The sequence below is a fragment of the Erpetoichthys calabaricus genome, chromosome 2 (genome assembly GCF_900747795.2).
Source record: "Erpetoichthys calabaricus chromosome 2, fErpCal1.3, whole genome shotgun sequence".
NCBI lineage: Eukaryota > Metazoa > Chordata > Cladistia > Polypteriformes > Polypteridae > Erpetoichthys > Erpetoichthys calabaricus.
In genome coordinates this window covers 217,769,298-217,795,019 of record NC_041395.2, presented here as the reverse complement: position 1 = coordinate 217,795,019, position 25,722 = coordinate 217,769,298, and the positions used below count along the sequence as shown (strand labels likewise).

At 39.1% G+C, this 25,722-nt stretch overlaps 1 protein-coding gene across 1 annotated transcript in view; it reads right to left on the bottom strand.

Moving 5' to 3' along the window:
• tspan14 (tetraspanin 14) overlaps positions 1 to 25,722 on the bottom strand; it is a 49,976-nt gene that overhangs the window by 8,805 nt on the left and 15,449 nt on the right. Inside the window, exons 3-5 of the mRNA XM_028795154.2 lie at positions 14,286 to 14,336; positions 531 to 677; positions 19 to 189 (exon numbers count right to left, since the gene is read on the bottom strand). Coding sequence (XP_028650987.2) covers positions 19 to 189; positions 531 to 677; positions 14,286 to 14,336 — 369 coding nt within the window. The remainder of the gene's footprint in view (positions 1 to 18; positions 190 to 530; positions 678 to 14,285; positions 14,337 to 25,722) is intronic.

The window sequence follows — 25,722 nt, the reverse complement described above, 5'->3', positions numbered from 1 at the left end:
CTAATGTTCAACACTTACAGCTCTTTGTAATGAATCAATCAAGTTCTGTAAGTCAATGTCTTCTCTGTAGCCCTTTATATTGGTCAGAAAAAAATCTTTAACCCATTCTCTAAGCTGATCCTGAAAGACGAAGGCCATCACACCAGTTGTCAGTTCCAGGAAGAAGATTAAACCAATCACTCCACAGAACTTAGGAATGAAAAGAAAAAAGATATCCATTAACAAAAGTATTTTCCCCACCTGCAGACATCACAAAACAATTTGAATCTTTCCTGACATACATTCTCTACATCCTGTGATTTCAAACTCCAAAAAAATGATTGCAATAAATGAGCACATTGCACCAGTTATTTTAAAGAATAATTACAGTCAATAATCTGCTGTTAGTCCACTAAATAAGAAATCAGGATTCCAGTGGGGAAATTACTGAAACCAAAAAATAGCTCATATAATGAAGCAGGAGTTGGTTATCCACTAGCAAGAATTGGATGTTATCTTTTGTTAGAAGAGCAAAAGAGAATTTGACTTACAAACTTCAGAAGGCAGATGTTCTCTCTCAGAGCCCCCACACATCCTGCAAATCCAAGGATGAAGGTCACTGTTCCAACAATTAGAACTATCCACACAGGGTCAAAACCGTGGAGACGTGTAACCTGAGAGATGTCTGAAAGCACCCCCTGATAGAAAGGAAGAGAAAAATAAGTGAAAAATCACAATCAGGTAAAACACTTCATTTTTTACTTATTGTATTCCCATATTCGGTTGTTCAGAGCTTTGCTAACTACAACTGTAAACTTTAACAATTCCACATGCATTTATGTGCATTTAGGCAGATCAGTGGTGCATTCCAAGCATCATTTGCATATTTTCTGACACACTGCCCTCTCATAATAAGCATCACAAATTAACAGGTTTTTTCATTAAGGGTGGAGTCCAATTGAAAAGAGAAGTTGGTTGTGATGAAACCTGCAGTCACAGGGGCACAAAAGGACTGAACTTGAAAACCACTGATGCATATACTTCCGTTTGCACTTCACATGTGATCCAGTGCAAATGTGCCTCCAAATTACATAAAAAGAAAGTACTGTGCAATGACTAATTTAAACAACTTGAGCAAGGGTTTAAAATCAAACCATTAAGCAACTATTTGTAAAGTACAGTCCTGTGGTCGATGTTAAAATATGGGCCAAAACTCATTCAAGTAATCACATCACCATACCCAGGTATTCCCAAGAACATGGTTTCCATATCCACAGCAGGAAAGAAGTAAAATCAAATTTGACAGGCTGATTCCTAGAATGTCTGAGGAGAAAACAGTAATGGAAATAAAACAAGAACCGATCTTAGTGGGGGGAAAAAAACGTAACTTGGCCTTCAGGGTGCCAGTTAGTTTAAAGTCAAAACCCACACACACACACAATCTATCATGTCATAAAGACACCTTGCATTTGAAAAGAAAAAGGTATCTCACTGTCACTGGAAAGAAGCCTGGCTGATCTATTGGTGACAATGGAAGCTTTTCAACCAAAATAGCAATAGGATATTCTTTAGAGTGATGACTGAATGTTAAGTTATATGGTAAGCTGATACACCAAAGAATGGCAAATAACAGCATGTAGAGCAGTGGTTCTCACTAGTGCTGGGTGGTATGACCAAAATTCTATATCACGGTATTTTTCAAAATTATAGTGGTTTCACGGTATTGGACGGTATTTTTCTCCCATGCATGAGTGGATTTTCACCACATTTCCACTGCAATTACTGGCTAAGAACAACCTTTTCCACTGCCATGAGAATTGTACATTGTACAAAATAACATTTTAATGTGCATACAAGTATTAATACAGGTTTGCATGGCCCCATAAAGTGATCAAGTTTTCAAGGAGGTGGCACTAATGAACAGAAGGAATCATACTGCATGACAGATGCAGTCAAAATATAAAGCCTTTTTATTGAATAAAGTTTGCAAACAACTAAAATTTGACAACATATTTTCAACCATCCAAAGAGGCATTTAGACTTAGTAAAATATCCAGAGGTGCTTGTCAAAAGTTGTATTGCACTGAACATGTCTTAGAAAAGGAATAAATATTTTTTGTAAACCAACTACACTTTCCGTTAATGTTAACAATCTCTGTCCACTGACACGATAAAGTGACTTTTTAACAACTTTACCATCATTAAACTGCGTAATATTTAAACTAAAAAATAATAACAATACAATAAATAATAGTGCAACTTCCAGTAATAATACTATTACTTCCAAGACTTCAAAGCCCAGGTGCATTACACAGTATTTACCAAATTAAAATAAAATAAAATAAAATGAAACAAGTGCAACTTGGTGATGACTTTTTACCAACTGAACCATCATTAAGGCAAACTGCATGAATATGGACCTTGCTTCAAGCTAAGCTATATCCATAAACTAGCCATGAGCGCCCAACTACGTGTTAGTTGTCTGTGAAGGGCTCCCTGTTTAAACGCGGCTGTCAGTCGTGAACTGGGCCCTTCATCAAACAGCATTATGATTTTTTAGAAGGGAAACAAAATTACAAAAGAAAACCCTTGGACATTGATTCGATAGGAACGGTCTACTTGGAATCACTGTCTGAATAGTAATTATGTGGTGGTGTAGGAGCATTTCTGCTTCTCTCCGTTCACAGTCCGTCTCATTTTCACGACGCTGTCGTTTCCTCTCACGATCTCTTCTCAACCTTTCTCCAATCTCGCAGGTTGCTTTGTGGCAATCCAAAGAGTAAGGCAATATACACGGAGCAATGGTTATAAAAGGGGGACACATAGATACCCAGGCTCTTTAAAGCATAAATAGGGATCACTTCACTGACATGTGAGCAAGCCACGGTACAACTGTGAGACGCGCAGCACTCGCCGGCTACAACGTAACAATAATAATTTCTGGAACGTGCTGTTACGTTTTCATTCATTTTACCCACTGTCTTTCTTTCATTCATATGTTACATAGGCATGTACCTTTTATCTTCGGCAATCTCATTCTCTAACTAGGCCTCAGGAGCTAACCAGCGTAACACTGTCCACCACCCCTTTCGTTATTCTGGCACATTGTTGACATCCGTGAGTAACAACAACGTACTAAACTGGAAGGTGGTCTACGCATGCGTGGAATTCGCGGACAAACAAAGATCAAGATCCAAATGAAGATTATATATAAAGATTAGTTCATTTAAAGCACAACAATTTGTTTAGTTTGAATGTCTGTGTTTTGAGGTGTGACTGGAGTACTACAATCTTCAGTAGTATAAGCCTGGAGGAGATTCTTAATGCAATGTCTATGTTTTAGCTGTCTCTCTACTGCCATCTAGTGCTTCTTCTTCTAATTCATTCGCGGACAAACAAAGATCAAGATCCAAATGAAGATTATATATAGAGATAATAAAACTGCAACTTGCATTTATAATGCTATTTGTGGTATAGCCCTACGGAAGCGTATTAGGGCCACAGTGAAGAAAAAGAAAAAAAAAAAATGGACACAGTGAAGAAAAAAAAAACAAAAAAACTATATCGAGATTAAAGTCGACATTTCCACTTTACTCTCATGGTTTATTTTGTTATTAAAGTAGAATATCGTAAACTAAACTTCATCCTAAAATCAATGTTTAATTTACTAGATTTTCTCAAACCCCGTCATAAGTTAATGTAGCACATTAAATGCTTTGTGTTGTGTTCCCCGACCCAGTTGTTAATCGCTGTGCGTTTCTTAAACTGACTTCCTCTGCACTAAGAGGACGCACTTGCAGCGATCGCCGCACAGAACACATTCACTTCATGATATTCCTGCTCTCTGAAAATGTAGAATGCTAAGATAAATTTTCATGATGAAATGCATTAAAGCAGGTCTTTCATTGTAGAGAACTTTATGGCAGGTGTGACGAGGCTCCAAAAAACTGGATGTATGAATGGGTATCACACAGGTTTAACTTAAATATTGTGTAAATATTGGGTTTGTGATTTGGTGGTCGGAGACACGAACACAGAATTCAATGGATGTTCTTCTGAGTGGGCTTTCTTTATTGCATGTGTGCTGTCTCTGTCTGATGTACCAAACCCGCAGTTCCTATCTTTCCTTTTTCATTCTCCACATAACCAATCACCACACGATAAACGTCTTTGTGAAATTAAACGTAGTTATAAACTTAGGCCACGGAGTGTTCAGAACTTTAAAAAAATCTTCGATATACATGTTTAATTATGCCATCCATTCAGGGTTGCGCCCATCCCAGTAAGCATTGTGTGCAGGAGCATATCCTGAATGTGGCGCCAGCACATCGCAGGGTGAATATGAGCAACACATATACTAGCAGGGTCAATATAGCAGAACAAAACCTCTCATCCTACATGACTTTGAAAGGAAACGGAAGCACGCCGAGTAAACCCACCAGAAAAACATGAAAATTCAAAGTGGGGAACACACGGGACCCCATTGCTGCGAGGCAGCAGTGTAACCACCACGCCACCGTGCCCCCACATGATTAATACATGCTTTAATGCACTTCATCATGAAAATTATATCAAGTATTTATCTTGGCATTCTAAATGTTCAGGGAGCAGGAATATCATGAAATTAATGTGTTCTGCGTGCTGCCTGCACCTCCTCTTAGTGCAAGAGGAAGTTAGTTTAAAAAGCATGTAGCGATTAACATGGCTCCGGGAACACTTAACACAAAGCATTTAATGTGCTACATAACTTATGACAGGGTTTGAGAAAATCTAGTAAATTAAATATTCATTTTAAGATGAAGTTTAGTTTACGATGCTCTACTTTAATGACAAATTACGAGAAGATCTCGACAAACGGTAAAAATAAAGTAGAAATGTCGAGAATAAAGTCAACATGTCGACTTTATTCTCGTCATAAGCGTCGAGATTAAAGTGGAAATATCGAGAATAAAGTCAACATGTCATCACACCATTACACAGTACCCAGGTACATTACACAGTATTGAAAAAAATAAAACAAGTACAACTTGGCTTGTAGTATTATCCAGTAGTACAGAAACAGTATTCACACATTTGAACATAATGGTCCACATCCGACCTTTTAAATCCAAAGTATCTCCAGACAACACACGTGACTCCTTTTTCCAGCAAAAGTTCTTCTGTGTTATGTTCAACTTTATCGTCTGCTTCAGTTTCAGAATGTTCTCTGTCCATTTTCACCGCGTAATACTCCGTTGCACATGTTTAGTGGTGCAGCAGTGAAAAAGAGCCCCCGCGCAACACCTCCACTAACACATGTACTCCGTTGCATGTGTTTAGCGGTGTAGCAGTGAAAAAGGTCTCCCTTAAACAGTTTCCCGCAGCGGCACGTTCCGAATGTTGTTTAGGCTATTTAAACCGGTGTTGCGGTATAAGAGAAATCCATATCATAACAAAAATAAAAAATGGTTTTCAGTATGAACCGGTATACCGCCCAGCACTAGTTCTCACACTTTTTTTTTTTTTTTTTAAATGAGGTCCTCATCCCTATTTGTCAACAACCCAAGACCACTGTAGGACAAAGTGGGCATTGCCCATACTGCTAGGCTTTAGTGACACAGAAGTCCTGTATGGTACATCTATCTGTACCAAACCCCTACTTGCATTCCAAAAAGAGGCTGAATTACAGTTTGTATCAGTCTCAGTGCTGGACTTAATATGAAAAGTAAGGTGTAAAGCAGGGTTGAACTAACATCTTTGCAGAGGCCTCTTTCAGACCTAAAGGTGCCAAACAGAAACCCAGTCTGAATAAAGAGTTACAATTTAACAAGTTACAACGGTGAAGGACAAAGTAGTGGTCCTATAAGCATATACTGGTTCTGTAACTGGAAGTGACTTTAACCCAATCATGAGAGGTTACATTTTCCTTCAAAAACTAGCTGCACTCATCACTCTGGAACAGCGGTTCTCAAACTTCTTTAGAATTTCTTGAGTGGCGGTCCCTTTAAAAATTGTTCGATGGCTCGCGGACCCTTTTATTAAAAATTTAAAAAATCAATATTATTTCAAGAAAATTGGGGGCACCAAATACTTTGTACAAGGGTGCCACATACTCACTGCGTGGCACTGCATAGGTACAGGCTGCTGTGAAAAGAACATTTTTTTACAAACAATTATTTATTCAGAAAATATTACGTAAATCTTCCATCCATCCATTATCCAACCCGCTATATCTTAACTACAGGGTCACGGGAGTCTGCTGGCGCCAATCCCAGGCAACAAAGGGCGCAAGGCAGGAAACAAACCCCGGGCAGGGCACACACACACACCCACCCACTAGGGACAATTTAGAATCGCCAATGCACCTAACCTGCATGTCTTTGGACTGTGGGAGGAAACCAGAGTACCTGGTGGAAACCCACGCAGACACGGGGAGAACATGCAAACTCCATACAGGGAGGACCTGGGAAGCGAACCCGGGTCTCCTAACTGTGAGGCAGCAGCGCTACCCACCGCACCACCATGCTGCCCTTTACGTACATCTTAGTTATTAAATTTAAGTTAAAATTTTAATGGGATGGATGCATCTGCTTTGCCTTAACCATTTGCGTTGAGCGGGCAATTTCACCACTTAAAAACACAAAAAATGTAAAATATGTTGTTTGTTAATTATCTGTATCCACCTTTAGCGCTCTTATTTGCTTCTAAAATATATGAAAACTGTTCGCGAGTGTTTTGATTCTATGAAAGAATCAGTAATTTTTGATTATAATAAAAATAATAAGAGCGATAACGGTGGGAAAACAATGAGGTGACAGCGAATAACGGAACAGTGGATTAGTTGTCGGGTCTAGGTGGGGGGGGGGGGGGGGGGGGTAACGACGGAGCTCAGTCACTTACTTCCCCTCGGATGGTAAAGGTTAATAATTATAAAAATAGTATAAATATGCAATCATTTCTCACAGTCCCACCGAAAGGGGACCGCGGACCCCAGTTTGAGAACTGTTGCTCTGGAAGAACTCTCCTGAGCACTCTCTGAAATGACCTCTTGCACTTTCTGAAACCCACTCCTCTGTGACCTAAAACTTAATGGTGTGCTCCCTTTTTTGGGAGCTGAAAGCCAACCATCTCTTGTTTATGTGGACCTGAAAGCTGATATTCACTCTTGGCCAGCATGCCAAGCCAAGCTGTGTGCCAGTAACTGAACCTAGTCTGAGAAGCAGCCATTACTTCAAGAAGGGAATTTCAGCATCTAATTTCTTGTCCCAGAAAGAATAATATTTTCCCCTGTGAAACTGCAAAGGCACAGTAAAAAGACAAACTGAGAAAAGCACAGCACAACACAAACTATGGACCATATCACAAAGAGAAAGAGTGCACTCCAAAGTAAGACAAATCTTTCACTTGAACCCAGTTCAAAAAACAGCAGCAACTTTACATTATCCTTAAAGATTTGGTACCAAAAAACAGTTAATCTGTGCCAAGATAAATTAGTATATGATTGTCTGTTTTGTGTCCTGTCTTGTATTTCTCTCTCTCATTTTATTACATATATGTTTATTTCTGTAATCCTTGTTTCTTGGTAAATTAAGTTATTCTAATCTTTATTTTATTAATTTTATTGTAATCATTCCATACAAATAGATCAATTTATAACCAAACAAATTAAAGACAAATCAAACCCCACCCCTGAGAAGGAGATTTTAGCTAAAGGAGAATTGCTTAGGGCTTTTTAATAAGACAACAATAAGCAAAGGAAAGGGAGAAATAAGTATATATGTAAATAAGAGATGGAGAAGGGAATTAAATGCGGTAATAGTTATTTCTCTTATTCTAAAATAATATTGATCAGATCCTGCCAGGTTTTGAAAAAATTTTGTACAGATCCTCTAACTGAGAATTTGATTTTTTCCAATTTCAAATAATATAAAACATCGGTTTCCCACTGACTTATCAGAGGAGAGTTAGGATTCTTCCAATTTAACAGAATAAGTCTGCGTGCCAAAAGTGTAGTGAATGCAATCACCTTTTGCTTGTCCATTTCCACTTCAAGTCCGTCTGGAAGAACACCGAACACAGCTGTTAGTGGGTTAGGAGGGATTGTGACTCCAAGGCTGTCTGAAAGGCACTTAAAAATTTTTGTCCAAAATGATGTTAATTTGGTGCAGACCCAGAACATGTGACCCAGTGAGGCAGGAGCTTGGTTGCAGCGTTCGCAGGTTGGATCTTGCCCTGGAAACATTTTGGACAGTTTTAAGCGAGAGAGATGAGCTCGATACATAATTGTTAGCTGAATAATTCTATGCTTTGCGCATATGGAGCTCGAGTGAATTCTCTGCTTTGCTACCTTCCACTCCTTTTCTGATATATTGATTAAGAGATCTTCTTCCCAATGTCCTCTTGGATCTTTGAAAGGTAGGGACTCTAATAGGATTTTATATAATGCGGAAATGGTGTTTAATTCCTCGGCAATGAGCAGTATTTTTTCCAGCATTGTGGAGGGTGCGAGGTGGGGAAAATCGGGCAATTTCTGTTTAACAAAATTTCTAATTTGAAGATAGTGAAAGAAATGTGTAGCTGGGAGGTTGAATTTTGAACGTAATTGTTCAAAAGATGCAAATATGTTGTCTATATAAAGATCTCTGAGCATTTTAATCCCAAAACTTTTCCAGGTATTAAATACTGGATATGTCTGCGAGGGTTGAAAGAGGTGATTTTCTTGCAGAGGTGCCACCGATAAAAGATTTTCCATCTTAAAATGCTTTCTAAGTTGGTTCCATATTCTAAGTGAGTAAAGCACGATTGGGTTATTAGTATATTTGCGATAACTTTTATTGCATTTATTGGAGAGCAGAGCAGGGAGTATAAAGAAGTACTACAGGATTTTATTTCTACTGCGGACCAGTCCTGTGTATGCTCATTAATTTGTGTCCAGGTTTTTATGGCTTGTATGTTTGCTGCCCAGTAATAAAACTGAAAATTAGGTAGGGCCATGCCACCTTCTGCCTGAGGTCTTTTTAGGGTTGCTGTTCAGATACGTGGATGTTTTGAGTTCCAAATGAACGAGGTTATTGTTGAATCTAATTGCTTAAAAAATGATTTATTGATATATATTGGAATGTTTTGAAATAAAAAAAGAAGTTTAGGAAGGATATTCATCTTAACAACGTTAATTCTTCCGGCTAGAGTGAGATGAAGGGTTGACCATCTATCTAAGTCTTGCTTAATTTTTTCCATACAGACGGCAAAATTTTGTTGATAAAGAGCTTTATGTTTACTTGTGATATTTACCCCTAGGTATTTAAACTGATCTGCTATGGTAAAAGGTAGGGTGTCCAATCTGATATTATATGCTTGTGAATTCACTGGAAAGAGTATACTTTTATTCAGATTAATTTTAAGACCAGATATCTTTTGAAATTCTGTTAGTACTGTTAGAACTGCAGGGACAGTGTTTTTGGGTCTGATATATATAAAACCATATCATCTGCATATAGAGAAATTTTCTGTTCCAGTCCTTCTCTGACAATCCCCTTTATCTGATAAGAATTTCGGCAGTGAACCGCCAGTGGTTCAATGGCGATTGCAAACAGCAGTGGTGACAAGGGACATCCTTGTCTGGTGCCACGTTTTAGCTTAAAGTAGTCTGAGCAAATGTTATTAATACAAACTGGAGCTTCTGGATTGGTATACAGTAGTTTGATCCATGCACAAATATTTGGGCCAAACCCAAATTTCTCCAATGCAGTGAAAAGGTAGTTCCATTCAATCATATCAAATGCTTTTTCTGTGTCTAATGATAGTAATATCTCTGGGGTGTTTGATTTTGCTGGTGAATATATAACATTAAACAAGCGTCGGAGATTGGAAGATAGATGTCGGCCTTTAATAAATCCAGTTTGATCCTGTGATATTACCGAGGGCAGCACTTTCTCCATACTTCTAGCTAGAATTTTTGAGAGTATCTTAACATCATTATTCAGGAGTGAAATTGGTCTGTATGATGCACATTGTAACAAGTCCTTATTTTGTTTAGGAAAGACGGTAATTAATGCTTGTCGAAATGTTTGAGGTAGTATTTGGTTGTCTCTAGCTTCTGTAAATGTTGCCAATAAGAGGGGAGCTAGCTGAGTGGAGAATTTCTTATAAAATTCTACGGGGTAGCCATCAGGGCCTGCTGATTTCCCGCTTTGTAGTGACTTTATAGCATCTAGTAATTCTGTTAGCGTTAGAGGTTTATCCAGTTCCTCAGCACTTAAAGCATCTATTTGTGGTGTCTGTAATGTATCCAGAAATGCATTAGATTGTGTGTTGTCTTCTTTGAGCTCGGTAGAATATAAGGATTTATAATAATCTCTAAATGTGTGCATTATATTTTTATGGTCTAAAATTTCCTCTCCATTCGTGTTGGTAATTACTGATATTGCATTGCGAACTTCTTGTTTGTGAATTTGTTGAGCTGAAAGCTTATTAGCTTTTTCTCCGTGTTCACAGTAATGATGTCTAGACTTATAAATAAGTTGTTCAGTTTCTTTAGTTGTTAAGATGTTAAGTTCTGTATGCAGGGCCTGCCTTTTCCTGTGGAGAGCTTCGCTTGGACGCCTGGCTTGTTCTTCATCTATTCTAGTAATTTCGCTTCTTAGCTCTGATATTTTCTTGGTTTCTAATTTATTTCTGTGGGAAACAAATGAAATAATCTGTCCTCTTAAGAAGGCCTTTAGAGTTTCCCAGAGTGTTCCTGCGGAGACCTCTGTGGGCGTGTTTGTCTCTAGGAAGAAGCTGATTTGTTTGGATATAAATTCTGTGCAGTTCTCGTCTGCCAGTAGAAGAGGGTTAAGGCGCCATCTGCGAGGTGAGTGTGAGGGGCTTATTGATTTTAGCTCCAAGACTAGAGGTGCATGGTCAGAGATAACAATTGTGTCGTATTTGCATGATTTAACTGTAGACAAGAAATTATTATCTATAAAAAAATAATCAATTCTTGAGTAGCTATAATGCACTGGTGAGTAGAACAAATATGTTCTTGAGTTTGGGTTAAGAAACCTCCAGGGGTCTGATAAGTTGTGATCATTTAAAAACTGTGTAATTGTCTTTGCAGTATTAGGACTCCTGTGTCAGGGGGGACGATATCTATCTAAGAGTGGATTTAAAACACAATTAAAGTCCCCAGCCATTATAATTTTATGAGTGTTCACATTGGGAATGGATGCAAATAGATTTTGCATGAATTCCTTATCATCAGCATTGGGTGCATAAACATTTATCAAAATCATTTTACTGTTATATAAGTTGCCCATGACCATCACATATCTCCCTTCGGGGTCCAATACTACATCTGATGCTACAAATGGAACTGTTCTGTGTATGAGAATTCCCACCCCTCTAGTTTTCTTTATAAAGCTAGAATGGAACATTTGGGCAGTCCAGTCTTTTTGTAGTCTGAACTGATCCTTGCTTAGTAAGCAGTCTCCTGTAAAAATACTATTTTAGCGTTTAAGCCTCTTAGGTGAGAGCATACTTTCTTTCTCTTTAATTCGTGATTCAGGCCTTTAACATTCCAGCTCACAAAGTTAATTGTCCCATCATGGAGACATTGATTCTGAGTTTTTAATGTCATTTTATAGTTTTAACTGGTAATGAGGCAGTTTCAATCTTTGTTAAAAATTTCCCCATGAGTTATTGCATTTTAGCCTATTGTTGCATTGATATTTATAGTTATAGGGATTAGAAGAATAGATTAGATATAGCCTGCTCTCCTTCTCTCCCCCCTTTATCCCCCCCCCCCCCCCACATGAGGCTTGATCCCACTTCACGATATCCCGGTCCTCTGACATACGAAGAAACAGAGCACGTCCAAAACAAAACAAACACCACCCCGCAGCGGCCTTAGAGAATTGAAACAAAGAGATATCTATTGCAGCTGAATTCTTAATACTATCTGCCGAAAATATAATCAATAACAATCTAAGCTTAAAATAATCTTCAGCAATTTTAAAAATTAAAATATTAAGATAAAAAAAATAATGAACCCTGGGAATGATTTTAAAAAGTAGTCTAGGATAAACATGGTAATTCCTACTGTAATAGTATAATGTAATAGTATAAATAGCAATAAACCAAGTGTATGATGTTAAATAGTCTACTTTAAGGTAATAAAAAAAACAAATCCTACTTTAATTACTGCCACACTTCCACACTCACGTCTATTAAGACACAAACATATAATGTCCAGATAAGGAAAAGGATGTATAGTTATAATACCAGTCTCTTTAAATATGGATCCAGAGAGCAGATGACAGGTCCTTCCCATGCCTTGATAGAATACGGCTCCTTATTAACTTTCAAAAGAGTGTCGGAAACAGCTTCTTTAATTCTTTTTTGGCTTCTTCTTTGCTTGAAAAAATATAATATTGATCTTGAACTTCCACTTTCAGTTTGGCGGGATACAAGAGGCTGTATTTGATATCGGCTTCCCGTAGCAACTTTTTAATGTCAGAGTAGGCTGCACATTTTGCAGCTGTTGATGGTGAGAAGTCGGGGAAAATACGAATAAGATTATTTTCAAATATAATTTCTTGCTTGTGTCTGAGAAGTGCCATCACATCAAGCTTACATCATAGTCGCTCGAAGCGGACAAGAAAAGACCTGGGTTTAGAGGTACTAGAACTGTATGTGCAATAAGCAGTTGCTATCTCACTGTCGAGTTTAAAATCATCTCCAATTATTTTAGACAGTAATTCTACGGCAAATTTCACTGGGCTTGAGCTTTCTCGTTTCTCAGGTATACCCTCAATTCTTATATTATTTCTTCTGTGCCCATCTTCCAGGGCCGCAAGTCTGTCTCCGAGTTTTTTGCATTCGGAATTCGCAGATGTGGCTTTTTCATCGGCGTTAGACGCCAATTGTTCCGCTGTTTCAACTGGAGCTGTGAATGCCTGCTTAACGTCATCCAGCTGATCTGTAACGTCTTTAATCTGGTCGGTAAGCATTTTCAGGTTGAATCTATTTTCTTCGATGTGTTCTTCTAATTTCTCAAACATGCCTTTAAAGTTCACGTCAAAACGTTTGAATAGACGCGTTTCCCGGTCTTTGTTATCCTTCTTAAGCTCAATGTTAGACTTCATAAGATCATTCTTGTTTTCCTTCTTAAGCTCATTTATGGCCGTAGCCAGTGTAGCAATCATCTCTTTCAGTTCGGACAGTTTGCTTCGGATTTCATGCTCTGCGAGTTGAAGTGCATCTCCTGTTACGGCAGGTGCTGCAGGCTCGCGATGAGTAGATGAAAGCACATCCCGCAGGGCCTTTTCTAGTCTCGAATGAACCTCAGAAATCGGCGATCCAGCACGACCTGTATCACCTGCACCTTCGCTCCCGTTTTCACTCTCGACTGGAGACGAAACAATGGAGCGGGGTCCCAGGAGATCTGCGCCTTCGTCTGACTGTTCCAAGTCATTTTCCGAGAGGCCATACCTTACACTCGGGCCGGATGTCTGTCCAGACTTTGAAGCAGCTTTAAGTTTCTTTTCCGGTTCTTTCTGACTTTTCTTCTTGTTACTCATGCTTGTATATTGTAGTGGAAGTTCCTTGGTCGGGTTAAATACAGGATACCTCTAAACAAAGTGAAATACGTGGGAAATTAAAGCCGCTGCAAGCAGAGCTCTGCTTCACACGTCCATCTCCTATAACGGTCGAGACCAACTCCAAAAAATTAAGTGATTCTAATGTTGAGCAACTTCCTCATGTAAAGACTTCCACAACATCTGAAATTTTTATTTTTGATATAAATCTAAAAAAGCATTACAGATTGGGTCCAACAAAGATGATGGGCATCCAAAGCTTAGAGTTGCTGTAGTGGGAAAGTATACACTGAGACATGTGATACGAAGGGTTGCTTGTAGTCAGTGTTAACAAATACGAGTTGCAACAGTGAGGAAAATAGCAAATTGAGAATCCCTGATCTAGCGCAACATGATTACAGGAGAACAGATCTGAAACTTTTCACTCAATCCAGAATATTTAAAAAGGCAAAATGAATTTGAATATACTGTATGTGTGACATCCCTAAAAGTTTAGATATTAAGCAGGAAAGAAAAAAGGTTAATAAACAGCAAATCAAAATTCAAAAGAATTCTAGTGAAATACTCAAGATAATTCTTCAAAAAAAATATGCTTGCACCCTGAGTAATCATGATTTCTTCTGACAAATACAACATAATGCAATCACCAGCACACATTAACACTGTCCATGCCAGAGTACGACATATGCAAAGAAATAGAACATGCCTGACTTCTTCACAAAAATTGCATATCTTTAATAATAATCTCACCTTTTCACTCCATGCCCACAATCCAATTGCCAAGAAAGCTGCTCCAGCTAGCTGTGAAAAGCAACAAGAGAGCAATTTAAACTTCAATTTCTTGAATTGTCAAATATTAATTCATTTACATTTAAGGCTCTTTCTCTCCTGCAAAATCATTCATCTATTCAAATACAAAAAAAAAAACAAAAGATGTCACTTTATTTTTAGGGCTTGGTATTTGGACTAATATTGATATTACAGTTATTTCAACCCAAAATGAGATATCCAATTTCTCGTTATGTTCTCAAAATAACCTGTAAGACTGAAGATCGTCATTATATAGACATGTACAGTACCCTATAATGTTTGAGACAATGACATTTTTCCTTGATTTACTCATATGCTCCACAGTTTAAAATTATAAGTCAAACAATTCAGATGTGATTAAAGTGCACATTGCAGATTTTAATTTAAGGATATTTGCATAGACATCACTCACACCATGTGGAAATTACATCTATTTTTTTTATATGGTCAACTCATTTCAAGGCACCATAATACTGACACATAGTAATGGTAGGTATATTAATGCAGTCATATTTAGTACTTTGTTGCATATCCCTTGAATGCAATGACTACCTAGTAGTCTGCGATTCATAGACATTATTAGGTGCTGTGGATCTTCTCTGGTGATGTTCTGCCAAGCTTCTAATGCAGCCATCTTTAGGTCCTGCATGTTTTGGGGGCTTGTCCCCTTAATTTTTTTTCTTCGGCATATGCAAGGCATGGTCAAATGGATTTAAACTGGGTGAATGGCTTGGCGATTCAAGGATTTTCCATTTTTTAGCTTTGAAAAACTCATGTGTTGCCTTAGCAGTATGTTTGAGATCATTATCTTGTTGTAGGATGAAGTGCTGTCCAATGGGTTTGGAGGATTTTACTTGAACTTAAGCAGCAACCTCAGAATTAATTGTGCAACTGCTGTCAGCAGTTCCATTGCCAATGAAGATACAGTAAGTGTGCCCAGTACCTGTAGCAGCCATACGCCTTGGATCTTGTTCCTTTTTATCTCCACACTTTGTTCTTGCCATCATTCTGATACAAGTTCATCTTTTTCTTGTCTGTCCACAAAACGTTTTTTCCAGAATTCTTCTGGGTCCTTTAAGCACTTTTTCACAAACTGTAATCTGGCGGACAAGAATTTGGGGCTTTTTCTACACCATAGTAGGGATACTTCTGTCATCAGCGGTGGAGGTCTTCCATGGTGTTGACTGAGCTCCCCAAAGCGTTCTTTCTTTTTAATTATGTTCCAGACAGTTGATTTAGGTACTCCTAAGGTTTTACTGATGTCTGTAATGGTTTTATTCTTGTTTCTCAGCCTCATAATGGCTTCTTTGACTTACATTGGCACAATCCTTGTCCTCAAGTTGAAAAACGGTAAACATTGGTCAAAGGAGCAGTACTTGGGATTCCATTAGATTTTCAGTCTACCGCCATATATCCTTCACTTATTAGATGCATAATGATGAAGACTACTTCTTATCAAGATTTCTCAGCTACTAGCATCAGAAGATGGCATGCTAACCTTCACCGATCACTAAAATGAGAATGATGCTTTTGTAGATTCTGTATGTGACCAAAGTTTTCTCTAAGGATCAAGGTAGGCATGAGCAAAAATTTTTCTTCGTGAGCAAAAATATTAAGTTACATGACCCTGTGAGCACTACTTATAATTATGCAATAACTACCTGTTCATATGTAATAATTTTTACGCATTATAGAACTCACTTGAGAAGGTATTTATTAACTGGTGTGATTAATATTTAAACTATTCAAGCAATATGATTATTTAATTTCTTCACTCACGAGGATAAAAGATATGCTGTATGTTGAATATGGCATGGATACCATTTTTGCCCAATGTCTTTCTAATGATGGAATCATTAGAAAACCCAGTTTTTTGTCAGTCTGAGCCCACTGCAGCCTCAGCTTTCTGCTTTTGGCCGACAGGAGTGGAACCGGACATGGTCTTCTGGTATCGTGGCCAATCCATCACAAGGTAGGCTGTGTTGTGTATTCCAAGGTGCTTTTCTGCTGACTACAGTTGTAGAGGAGTGGGTATTTATGTTGCCAAATACTTTCCTATCAGCTAAAACCAGTCAAGCCATTCTCCTCTGACCTCTCTCATCAACAAAGTGTTTCTGTCCACAGAACTGTCACTCACTGGATGTTTTTTTGCACCATTCCGAGTAAACTCTAGAGACCTCTGTGTGAAAAAATCCCAGAAGATCAACATTTTGATAAATACTCATACCAGCTTGTATGTCACCAACAATCATTCCACGCTCAAAAACACGGAGTTCACTTGTTTTTTTTTTCCCCATTCTGGTGTTTGGTGTGATCTTTAACCGAAGCTCCTATTCTGTATCTGTATGATTTTATGCATTATACTGCTGCAATGATTGGTTCGTTAAATAATGGCAAGGAAAAGCAGGTGTACATGTAATCCAGCCACAGAGGATGCACAAACCAGTGTGTTTCTTCGTGCCGGTCCCAAGCCTGGACAAATGGGGAGGGTTACGTCAGAAAGGACATCCGGTGTAAAATTTTTGCCAAATCAACATGCGGACAACAATACAAATTTCCATACCAGATTGGTCGAGCCCCAGGTTAACAACGACTGCCACCAGTACTGTTAGTCAACAAGGGGCTGGCGGAAATTGGGCTACTGTTGACCGAAGGAGAAGAAGAGGGGGGAGACGTGTCCGGAGGCAGGAGGAGAGGAGGAAGGTAAAGAGAGTGGAACTGAGGGTAGAAACTTTGAATGTTGGCAGTATGACTGGTAAGGGGAGAGAGTTAGCAGATATGATGGAGAGAAGGAAGGTTGATATATTGTGCGTGCAAGAGACTAAATGGAGGGGGAGTAAGGCCAGGTGGAAGGATCAAATGGTGGAAGTTGAAAAAGGAAGACAGCAAGGTGACAGAAGAAAAAAAAAAAAAAAAGGGTGCTTGGCGTGACTTCTGGACAGAGGCAGGAGGAAAAGGAAACCTGGTGGTGGAATGGGGAGTACAGGAGAGCATACAGAGGAAGCAGATGGCAAAGAAGAAGTGGGAAAGTCCGAGAGATGCAGAAAGTAGACAAGAGTACAAGGAGATAAGGCACAAGGTGAAGAGAGAGATGGCGAAGGCTAAAGAAAAGGCGTATGATGAGTTGTATGAGAGGTTGGACACTAAGGAGGGAGAAATGGACCTGTACCGATTGGCTAGACAGAGGGACCGAGCTGGGAGAGATGTGCAGCAGGTTAGGGTGATAAAGGATAAAGATGGAAACGTACTCACAAGCAAGGAGAGTGTGTTGAGCAGATGGAAAGAGTACTTTGAGAGGCTGATGAATGAAGAGACCGAGAGAGAGAGAGAAGAGAAGAGAGAAGATGATGTGGAGATAGTGAATCAGGAAGTGCAACAGATTAGCAAGGAGGAAGTAAAAACAGCTATGAAGAGGATGAAGAATGGAAAAGCCATTGGTCCAGATGACATACCTATGGAAGCATGGAGGTGTTTAGGAGAGATGGCAGTGGAGTTTCGAACCAGATTGTTTAATGAAGCCTTGGAAAGTGAGAGGATGCCTGAGGAGTGGAGCAGAAGTGTACTGGTGCCGATATAAGGGGGATGTGGAGGACTGTAGTAACTACAGGGGGATAAAATTGATGAACCACAGCATGAAGTTATGGGAAAGAGTAGTGGAAGCTAGGTTAACAAGTGAGGTGATGATTAGTGAGCAGCAGTATGGTTTCATGCCAAGAAAGAGCACCACAGATGCAATGGTTGCTCCAAGGGTGTTGATGGAGAAGTATAGAGAAGGCCAGAAGGAGTTGCATTGCGTCTTTGTGGACCAGGAGAAAGCATATGACAGGGTGCCTCGAGAGGAGTTGTGGTATTGTATGAGAAAGTCAGGAGTGGCAGAGAAGTACGTAAGAGTTGTACAGGATATGTACGAGGGAAGTGTGACCGTGGTGAGGTCTGCGGTGGGAGTGACGGATGCATTCAAGGTGGAGGTGGGATTACATCAGGGATCGGCTCTGAGCCCTTTGTGGAATGGGTGGAGAAGAGTGTCAGGAGTGATTTGTGACAGACGGATATCAGCAAGAGTGAAAGGGAAGGTCTACAGGACGGTAGTGAGACCAGCTATGTTATATGGGTTGGAGGCAGTGGCACTGACCAGAAAGCAGGAGACAAAGCTGGAGGTAGCAGAGTTAAAGATGCTAAGATTTGCATTGAGTGTGACGAGGATGGATAGGATTAGAAGTGAGTACATTAGAGGGTCAGATCCAATTGGACGATTGGGAGACAAAGTCAGAGATGTGAGATTGCGCTGGTTTGGACATGTGCAGAGGAGAGATGCCGAGTATATTGGGAGAAGGATGCTAAAGATAGAGCTGCCAGGCAAGACAAAAAGAGGAAGGCCCAAGAGAAGGTTTATGGATGTGGTGAGAGAGGACTTGCAGGTGATGTGTGTGACAGAACAAGATACAGAAGACAGAAAGATATGGAAGATGATGATCCGCTGTGATGACCCCTAACGGGAGTAGCCGAAAGAAGAAGAAGAAGCAGCAGGTGTACATGTCTTCCTAATAAATTGATCCCTGAACAATTTAATTCCCAGAATGGTCATGTAGTGTCACTCATGACGTAAATGTATTATAATGACACGAGTATTCGTGTTTGAACATGATTGAACTAATACATGCATAAATTGCAAGCTGATAGAGTCAGTTGTTAGTTATCTGTTACCTTCCCAATAGCTATCTGTGTGTACACTTTGGCATAAAAATAAGTGATCAAAATTTAGAGCAAAATATTAATATTAAATTTTGTGTGAAAAATCGGCAAATGTGCTACTGAAACGTTACAACTGTTGCAAATGGCATATAGTGAAGATGCTTTGAAAAAGTCGAGTGTGTTTGAGAGGCATAAGAGGTTCAAAGATGGGCAAGAAAATGTGACAGAGCATGCAATGGAAATCCCCAGGTTCACGGTGCCCTAAAAAAGCATGCATGTCACACTCACAGCTTAAAGCCATGCTGGCGTTTTTCTTCAATCACAAGGGAACAGTCCACCAAGCATTTACTTAACAGGGACAAACAATCAACCAACAATGCTATTTAGAGGTACTGAAGAGATTACAAGATTCTGTTAGAAGAAAAAGACCCGAATTGTGGCCTGACAAGTGGATCATTCATCATGACAATGTGCCAAGTCACAGTGCACTCATTGTGAAAGACTTTCTGGCCAAAAAAGTGATTATCCAATTAAATCATCCTGCCTATTCACCTGACTTAGCTCCCTGTGATTTTTGGCTATTTCCAAAATTAAAAGCTGCTCTGAAAGGACAAAGATTTTCTAATATAACTGATATCCAACAGAATGTGAGACAACAGTATTTCGGAAAATGAGTTTCAGGCCTGCTTCCACAAAAGGGAACGTCGTTTAAGTCAGTGTATAGATGCACAATGGGAGTACTTTGAAGGTGACAGTAACCACTAGTGTACAGTTCCACATGTATATTTTTTAAAGGTGCATTCTGGGAATTAAAAATTGTCACATCTCGCATAAATAAGCAATCAATTTATTATATATTTTAGTAGTACTAGGGTGTTGTACCGTATTAGCCATTATGAATGTAGGGAAAAGCCAAGCAAAACGACACCTTTTATTGGCTAACTAAAAAGATTACAATATGCAAGCTTTCGAGGCAACTCAGGCCCCATTGCCTGAAGAAGGGGCCTGAGTTGCCTCGAAAGCTTGCATATTGTAATCTTTTTAGTTAGCCAATAAAAGGTGTCGTTTTGCTTGGCTTTTATATATTTTATAAACTAAGCCATCACTTAATTTGTTCTTTAAAGCTTTTAACACCATACACCATTGCAAGATGCCTTAGAAGGCAAACAGAATTTCAATACAGTATTAATCATAAAAGTAAACTCAAACTCCAATTCCCAAGCAACCTTATCTAAATGAATTTATGGGTATACCAAAATGTAACTCCTTTTAGGTTAATGGGTCTACTGCCACTAAATGCATGTATTAAGTTTACATTTGGAAGGAAAATAACAAAGCTGTAAAAAAGAGCTCCCAACCAACATGAACTGTACTGTAAAGGAAGCACATCAATGTAATGCATTTTTGCTGTTATACCACAAACTTACAGTTTCTTAAACTATTTGTCTATCATTATATAAGGGAACACTAATTAACATAGAATAAAAGTAAGGTCCGATGGCCAGGGAGGATAGAAAAAACAAAACAAAAAAAAAAAAACTTCAGATGGCTGGAGAAAAAAAAAAAAAAATCTGCAGGGGTTCCAGGCCACGAGACCGCCCAGCCCCCTCTAGGCATTCCACCTAACATAAATGATTGTGCAGTGAATACACTTGACTTGAACATGCTCTTTCTCTCTACGTTTCTTTAATTTTTCACTTAAGCTGGCACTTAAGTCTTCAATCTGCCTCAAGAATCCATATTACTAACCGAGAATGCTAAACCGGATGATGGACGCAGGCACATCCGGCCATGGGCCGTAGCTGCAAAAAGACGTACTGCGCAGGCGCAAAAAGAGTCCGCGAGAGTCAGCTGAGGAGCCGAGAAAGGCGGACAAAAGAGGGCGAGAGAGGCGGATGAGGGGCCGCGAGAGGCGCAGGCGCAAAAAGAGTCCGCGAGAGTCGGAGAAAGGCGGAGAAAAGAGGGCGACAAAGGCGGATGAGGGGCCGCGAGTGGCGGACAAGACCACAGAAAAAAGGAGTGAGCACATACAAAAAGGAGAAATGAGGCGCAAAGTCAAACGCAGGAAAAGCACGAAACACATTGCACACGAAACTAGACCCGAAAAAAAAAAAAAAAAAAAAAAAAAAAGAGGCTCGCGCACAACAGCAAGGCACCTCCCCCCCCTACAGGCACCGGACGGGACACACACCAAGAGGGGGATTCAACAAGCCCATGGAACACAAAAAAAAGAACTCAAAACCACCCCACAGACCCTACAAGCGAGGGACGGGACACACACAAAGAGGGGGATTCAACAAGACACAGGAACACAAAAAGAAAGAAGACGCTCGCGCAACAACAATCCTCAACAATCCCCCCCCCCCCACCCACATCCATAAGAAGTCACACCCAAAGCCACATATTCTAAAGTGAACGTCAGCACCTTCACACTAGACAGCATAGGTGTCAGCATTGGTGGATCTCCTTACAATAAAGCACTATTAACCGTTCAACTGCAGAAAAGGAAACATTAACAGTGACTGCGACCCTCCTTATTACTTATCCATATTTCGGATGCTGAGAAAGAAACAAGTCATGAATACACGGTCACGGGTACAAAACGAAAAGGAAATGATAACAGGAACAAACACACGAACACGAAAGAAACAACAAAATACACGGCTATGCAGCATGGGTGGATCTCATTACAATAAGGCACTATTAACCGTTCAACCGCAGAAAAGTCTCCATATTAACAGTGAGTGCAATACTCCTTATTACTTATCCATATTTCTAAAAGAAAAAATGTCTCGACTCCAAAAACGCAAAGCTCAACTAAAGCTTCTAACTAACGATGTACCTAAAAGTAAAAACTTTATGAACTGCGTTAGATCCTACAATAGTTCATTTGCTTTTAGTAAATATCAGGCCACCATAAGGCAATGGCCCATACTGCTTTCCCATATGTGCACAAATACTGCATCGCATTGGAACAGTGCACCCTGAAACAAATCAACAACGCAAATATGCACAAATCTACATCCTGGATCCACATGACGCAAACTATCAATCAACGTGCTGCATCGCAACAGGCACGGATTCAAAACGAAACACCTCCCGTCTCAGACATACGTTAACGGCAAGGAAGGCTACAACGGGCTTCTCACACAGCACAGGCAAATCGATTACAGCTCCAAAACAACACGTCCCAAATACTACATATGCAACAACGCGCCTCTCAAACGGCACAAGCAAAACATACACCGGGAAAATTCATTCGGATTAATGAATGTCATTTGCAATCATTGTCATTCAGTTCACTTCCCTGAAGAAACAACTGGCAATACAAGTAATACATTTAGACGTTGTTGTCAAAAGGGTCAAATTAGACTGCCTTCTTTACATTCATATACTGAATATCTACAGAAGATTCTAACTGATGATGTACCTGAAAGTGAAATCTTTATTAACTGCATTAGATCCTACAAATCGGTATCCACTATGAACATTAACGGTGGCACTGCACGTGACATCCGTCTTCAAAAAATGTTGTTTATTGATGAATGTACAATGGCATGAAGTCACTTACTCAACACCATTCATAAACTTCTACAAACGTTTATGAATAATAATATTCGATTTGGAGGAAATGTACTTTTATTAGGAGGAGATTTTAAACAGTGATTAGCTATTCTTCCAGATGCCATGCACTCAGCTATTGTTCAGTGCACCTTAAAATACGCAGACAATTGGCATTGCTTTCAAAAGATACAGTTAGTAAAAAAGATACGATGTCCAGAACCAGATCATAACAATTGCTTATTACAACTGAGAGATGGTACACTCACCAATACAGATGGACTTCAGCCACATATTATTACAATTCCTCAAGCCTTTATCTGCGACGACTTAGTTACAGAGAGATTTGGAACAGCAATCTCATTAGACCAAATGCCCCTTTTAACACAACGCACTATATTATGTCCAAAAAATATTAATGTGGAAAACATAAATACCCAAGTCATTCCATTACTTCCTGGAGAGACACAACTCTTTCTAAGCTCTGACAAAGTTGACTCTGATCACGATAATGACCATCTTCATTGACCTTACAAGTTCTGACCTGGAATTACCTTTTACACTTAAACGGCGTGTACAAAGAAATTTTCCAATAAACCTTTACACTGTGCCACACACTTTATTGTTTGCTTTCTATTTGCATCATCTACACCGTCACACTATTCTATATCTCATTCATACATCACGCTCTTTGTCATTCCCAACACCAGGGGTTGGCGAGCGAAGCGAGCAGGGGGCGGATCCCCCTAGTGATTTAAGATATGAAGAGGTACGGAAAGTGTAGGCGAAGGTGGTAGGGATGAGAAAGGCGCCCATATGCATGCACCACACGGCCACCCTGCTGGCTGCTGCTGAGGGTTGATTCTACAATAAAGTAAAATAAAAATAAAAATAGCAAAAACCTTGGAGGTCAATCATCACCCCAAAAGTAGTTAGTAGATGTCACTTAGTATATGTGTACTAAATTTCAGGTTAATAGGTCAAACAGTTTGCAAGCTACTGGTGATTTTAAATCCTGGACAGACAAACGAACAGCCACGGTGGCGTATTATATACAAAGATAATGCAACTTTCTCAGTTCCACTTAATTTCATTTTGAGCTATGGAAAACTGAAGCCTGTTCTGGCAGCAATGACTGTAACACTAGAAATATCCAACTATACTGGATTCTAACCCAAGTGGCCTGATGTATGAGACACTGTGCCACCATGTAATTCAACCTTTGATTGATGTTTGACTCATGCTTTCAAAAGTAATTCTGTGAATGGCACGATAGTCCAAGTTGTGGAATAAATAAACACCTTCAATGAGAAACTAAAGAAAAACAATTTTATTTATAAAAAAAAAATAAAATGTAATGACGTACTAGTTTTGAAGGTTTTTTTTTTTTTTTTAACCCTCTTCTGTTTTTCTCACTACTTTAAAGTCTGTGGTAGATTAATAAAATCCTAAAAATAATCTTGGTCAGTTTCTGAATTTGCTGCCCATTTTCTTTTTTTATTCCATTCACTTTACTTGCAAACATTCTGCATTTTTAATGGACTGCAAAATGACTTTAGTGTGGCACTCACCAGACTGATAATGCACTACATTGAAGTGAAAGGAGTGCATGTATCTTTCAGCCGCATTACCTCTCAAAGCAGCGAAGTGCAGAAGACAGCGCAGCCCTAAATACTACTTGTAGGAGACAACTATTCAAACAACACATCTAATATAAGGACAAAAACTCTTTAAAAGTATTGTGGAATTAGATTTAAGCCTGAAAACTCAAGAGTTTATAGGGACATTCATCTCTACTAAGGAATCAGTCTAAAAATTAGTTGCTTATAATTGAGTCCACTACTGACTGATCAGAATGCATTTAATATCTTACAAATTAACACTTTAAATCCTTTATACTCTTAATAAAAATAAAAAAACACATTCTGACAAAATATTACACTTTATCATTTGTTGAGCATTCCATATAGCTATTTGTACCTAATGTCCAACAAACATAAGCTTTAGTATTAATATTGCTTGCATGCATTTGGTTGTATTCAATGTACATAGGAGGCACCAAACAACATTTTTTTTTTTTTTTTTTTAAAAAAACCTAGTATAAAACGCTAAAAGCCAGTTTACCCATTGCATGTCTAGGTAGTGTGCACTCAATGTAAGTTTCATTAGCCATCAATATGCATAGGTATGCTCATTTGCAATCATGTGCCTTCAGATTTTCGTATCTGTGCTGTCCTGTATGTGTCAATGGTGATTCTGCTAAGCAAAGCATTCAAAAAGAAGGCCAGTGCTACATGCATGGAACATTTCTGCATCAGCGTAGTGCTATGCACACACAACTGTACTACAAATCTGAAAAGAGTATGCATTCTCTGTCAGTAACTCCAGCCGCAGTTGTTAGTGTCTGTTCAGTTGAGTAAAAATACTTTAAGAGTCAACTTTATTAGATACACTTGTCTTTCATGTAATTAAATGCTCCACAGGCAAAAAATGTTGCCTACAGTAAGTAAACAGGTTCACAGGTATATGACGTACAATATGTGGGAACAATTCAAACAGGGAACGAGGAAAATGAATAATGAAGCAGCTTTAACTGCTCTGTGGTAATGGGCCCAAGATTACTGGAGCTCCACAGCTTTTGAAATGGTATTGTAATCACTGCCACACTGAAACCCGAGAATTTTTGTTTTTTACTAAATTCTAACTGACTTTCTTCTACAACACTACAGATTTATACTTATTAACAAAGTGCCTTATTTTTTTTTCTTTTTTATGGAGATGAAGAAATAACAGCCATCACTAATGGTAAGGAATATAACTATGCACCATTTTCAATGTTTTTTTTTTTTTTCATGCAATCATAGTACAGAATGTAACTGGCAGTAGGTGCAGCCATGCAGTAAGTTCAGCCACAGATAAACAGCTTGACTGGCTGCTGGCTCTGATTTTCAGCGTCCCAAGTATGCATCCCAGATGTACTGAGTAAGGGATGACAGCTGCTGGGAGAAGGAGGGGATACTCTTTGCAAACACTCAGCAAACAACATACATCACTCAGTGTAACCAGCAACACAATGAGCTCTTTCACATGTAAGCAACTAGACAGATAGCTGTCTGTTTAGCAG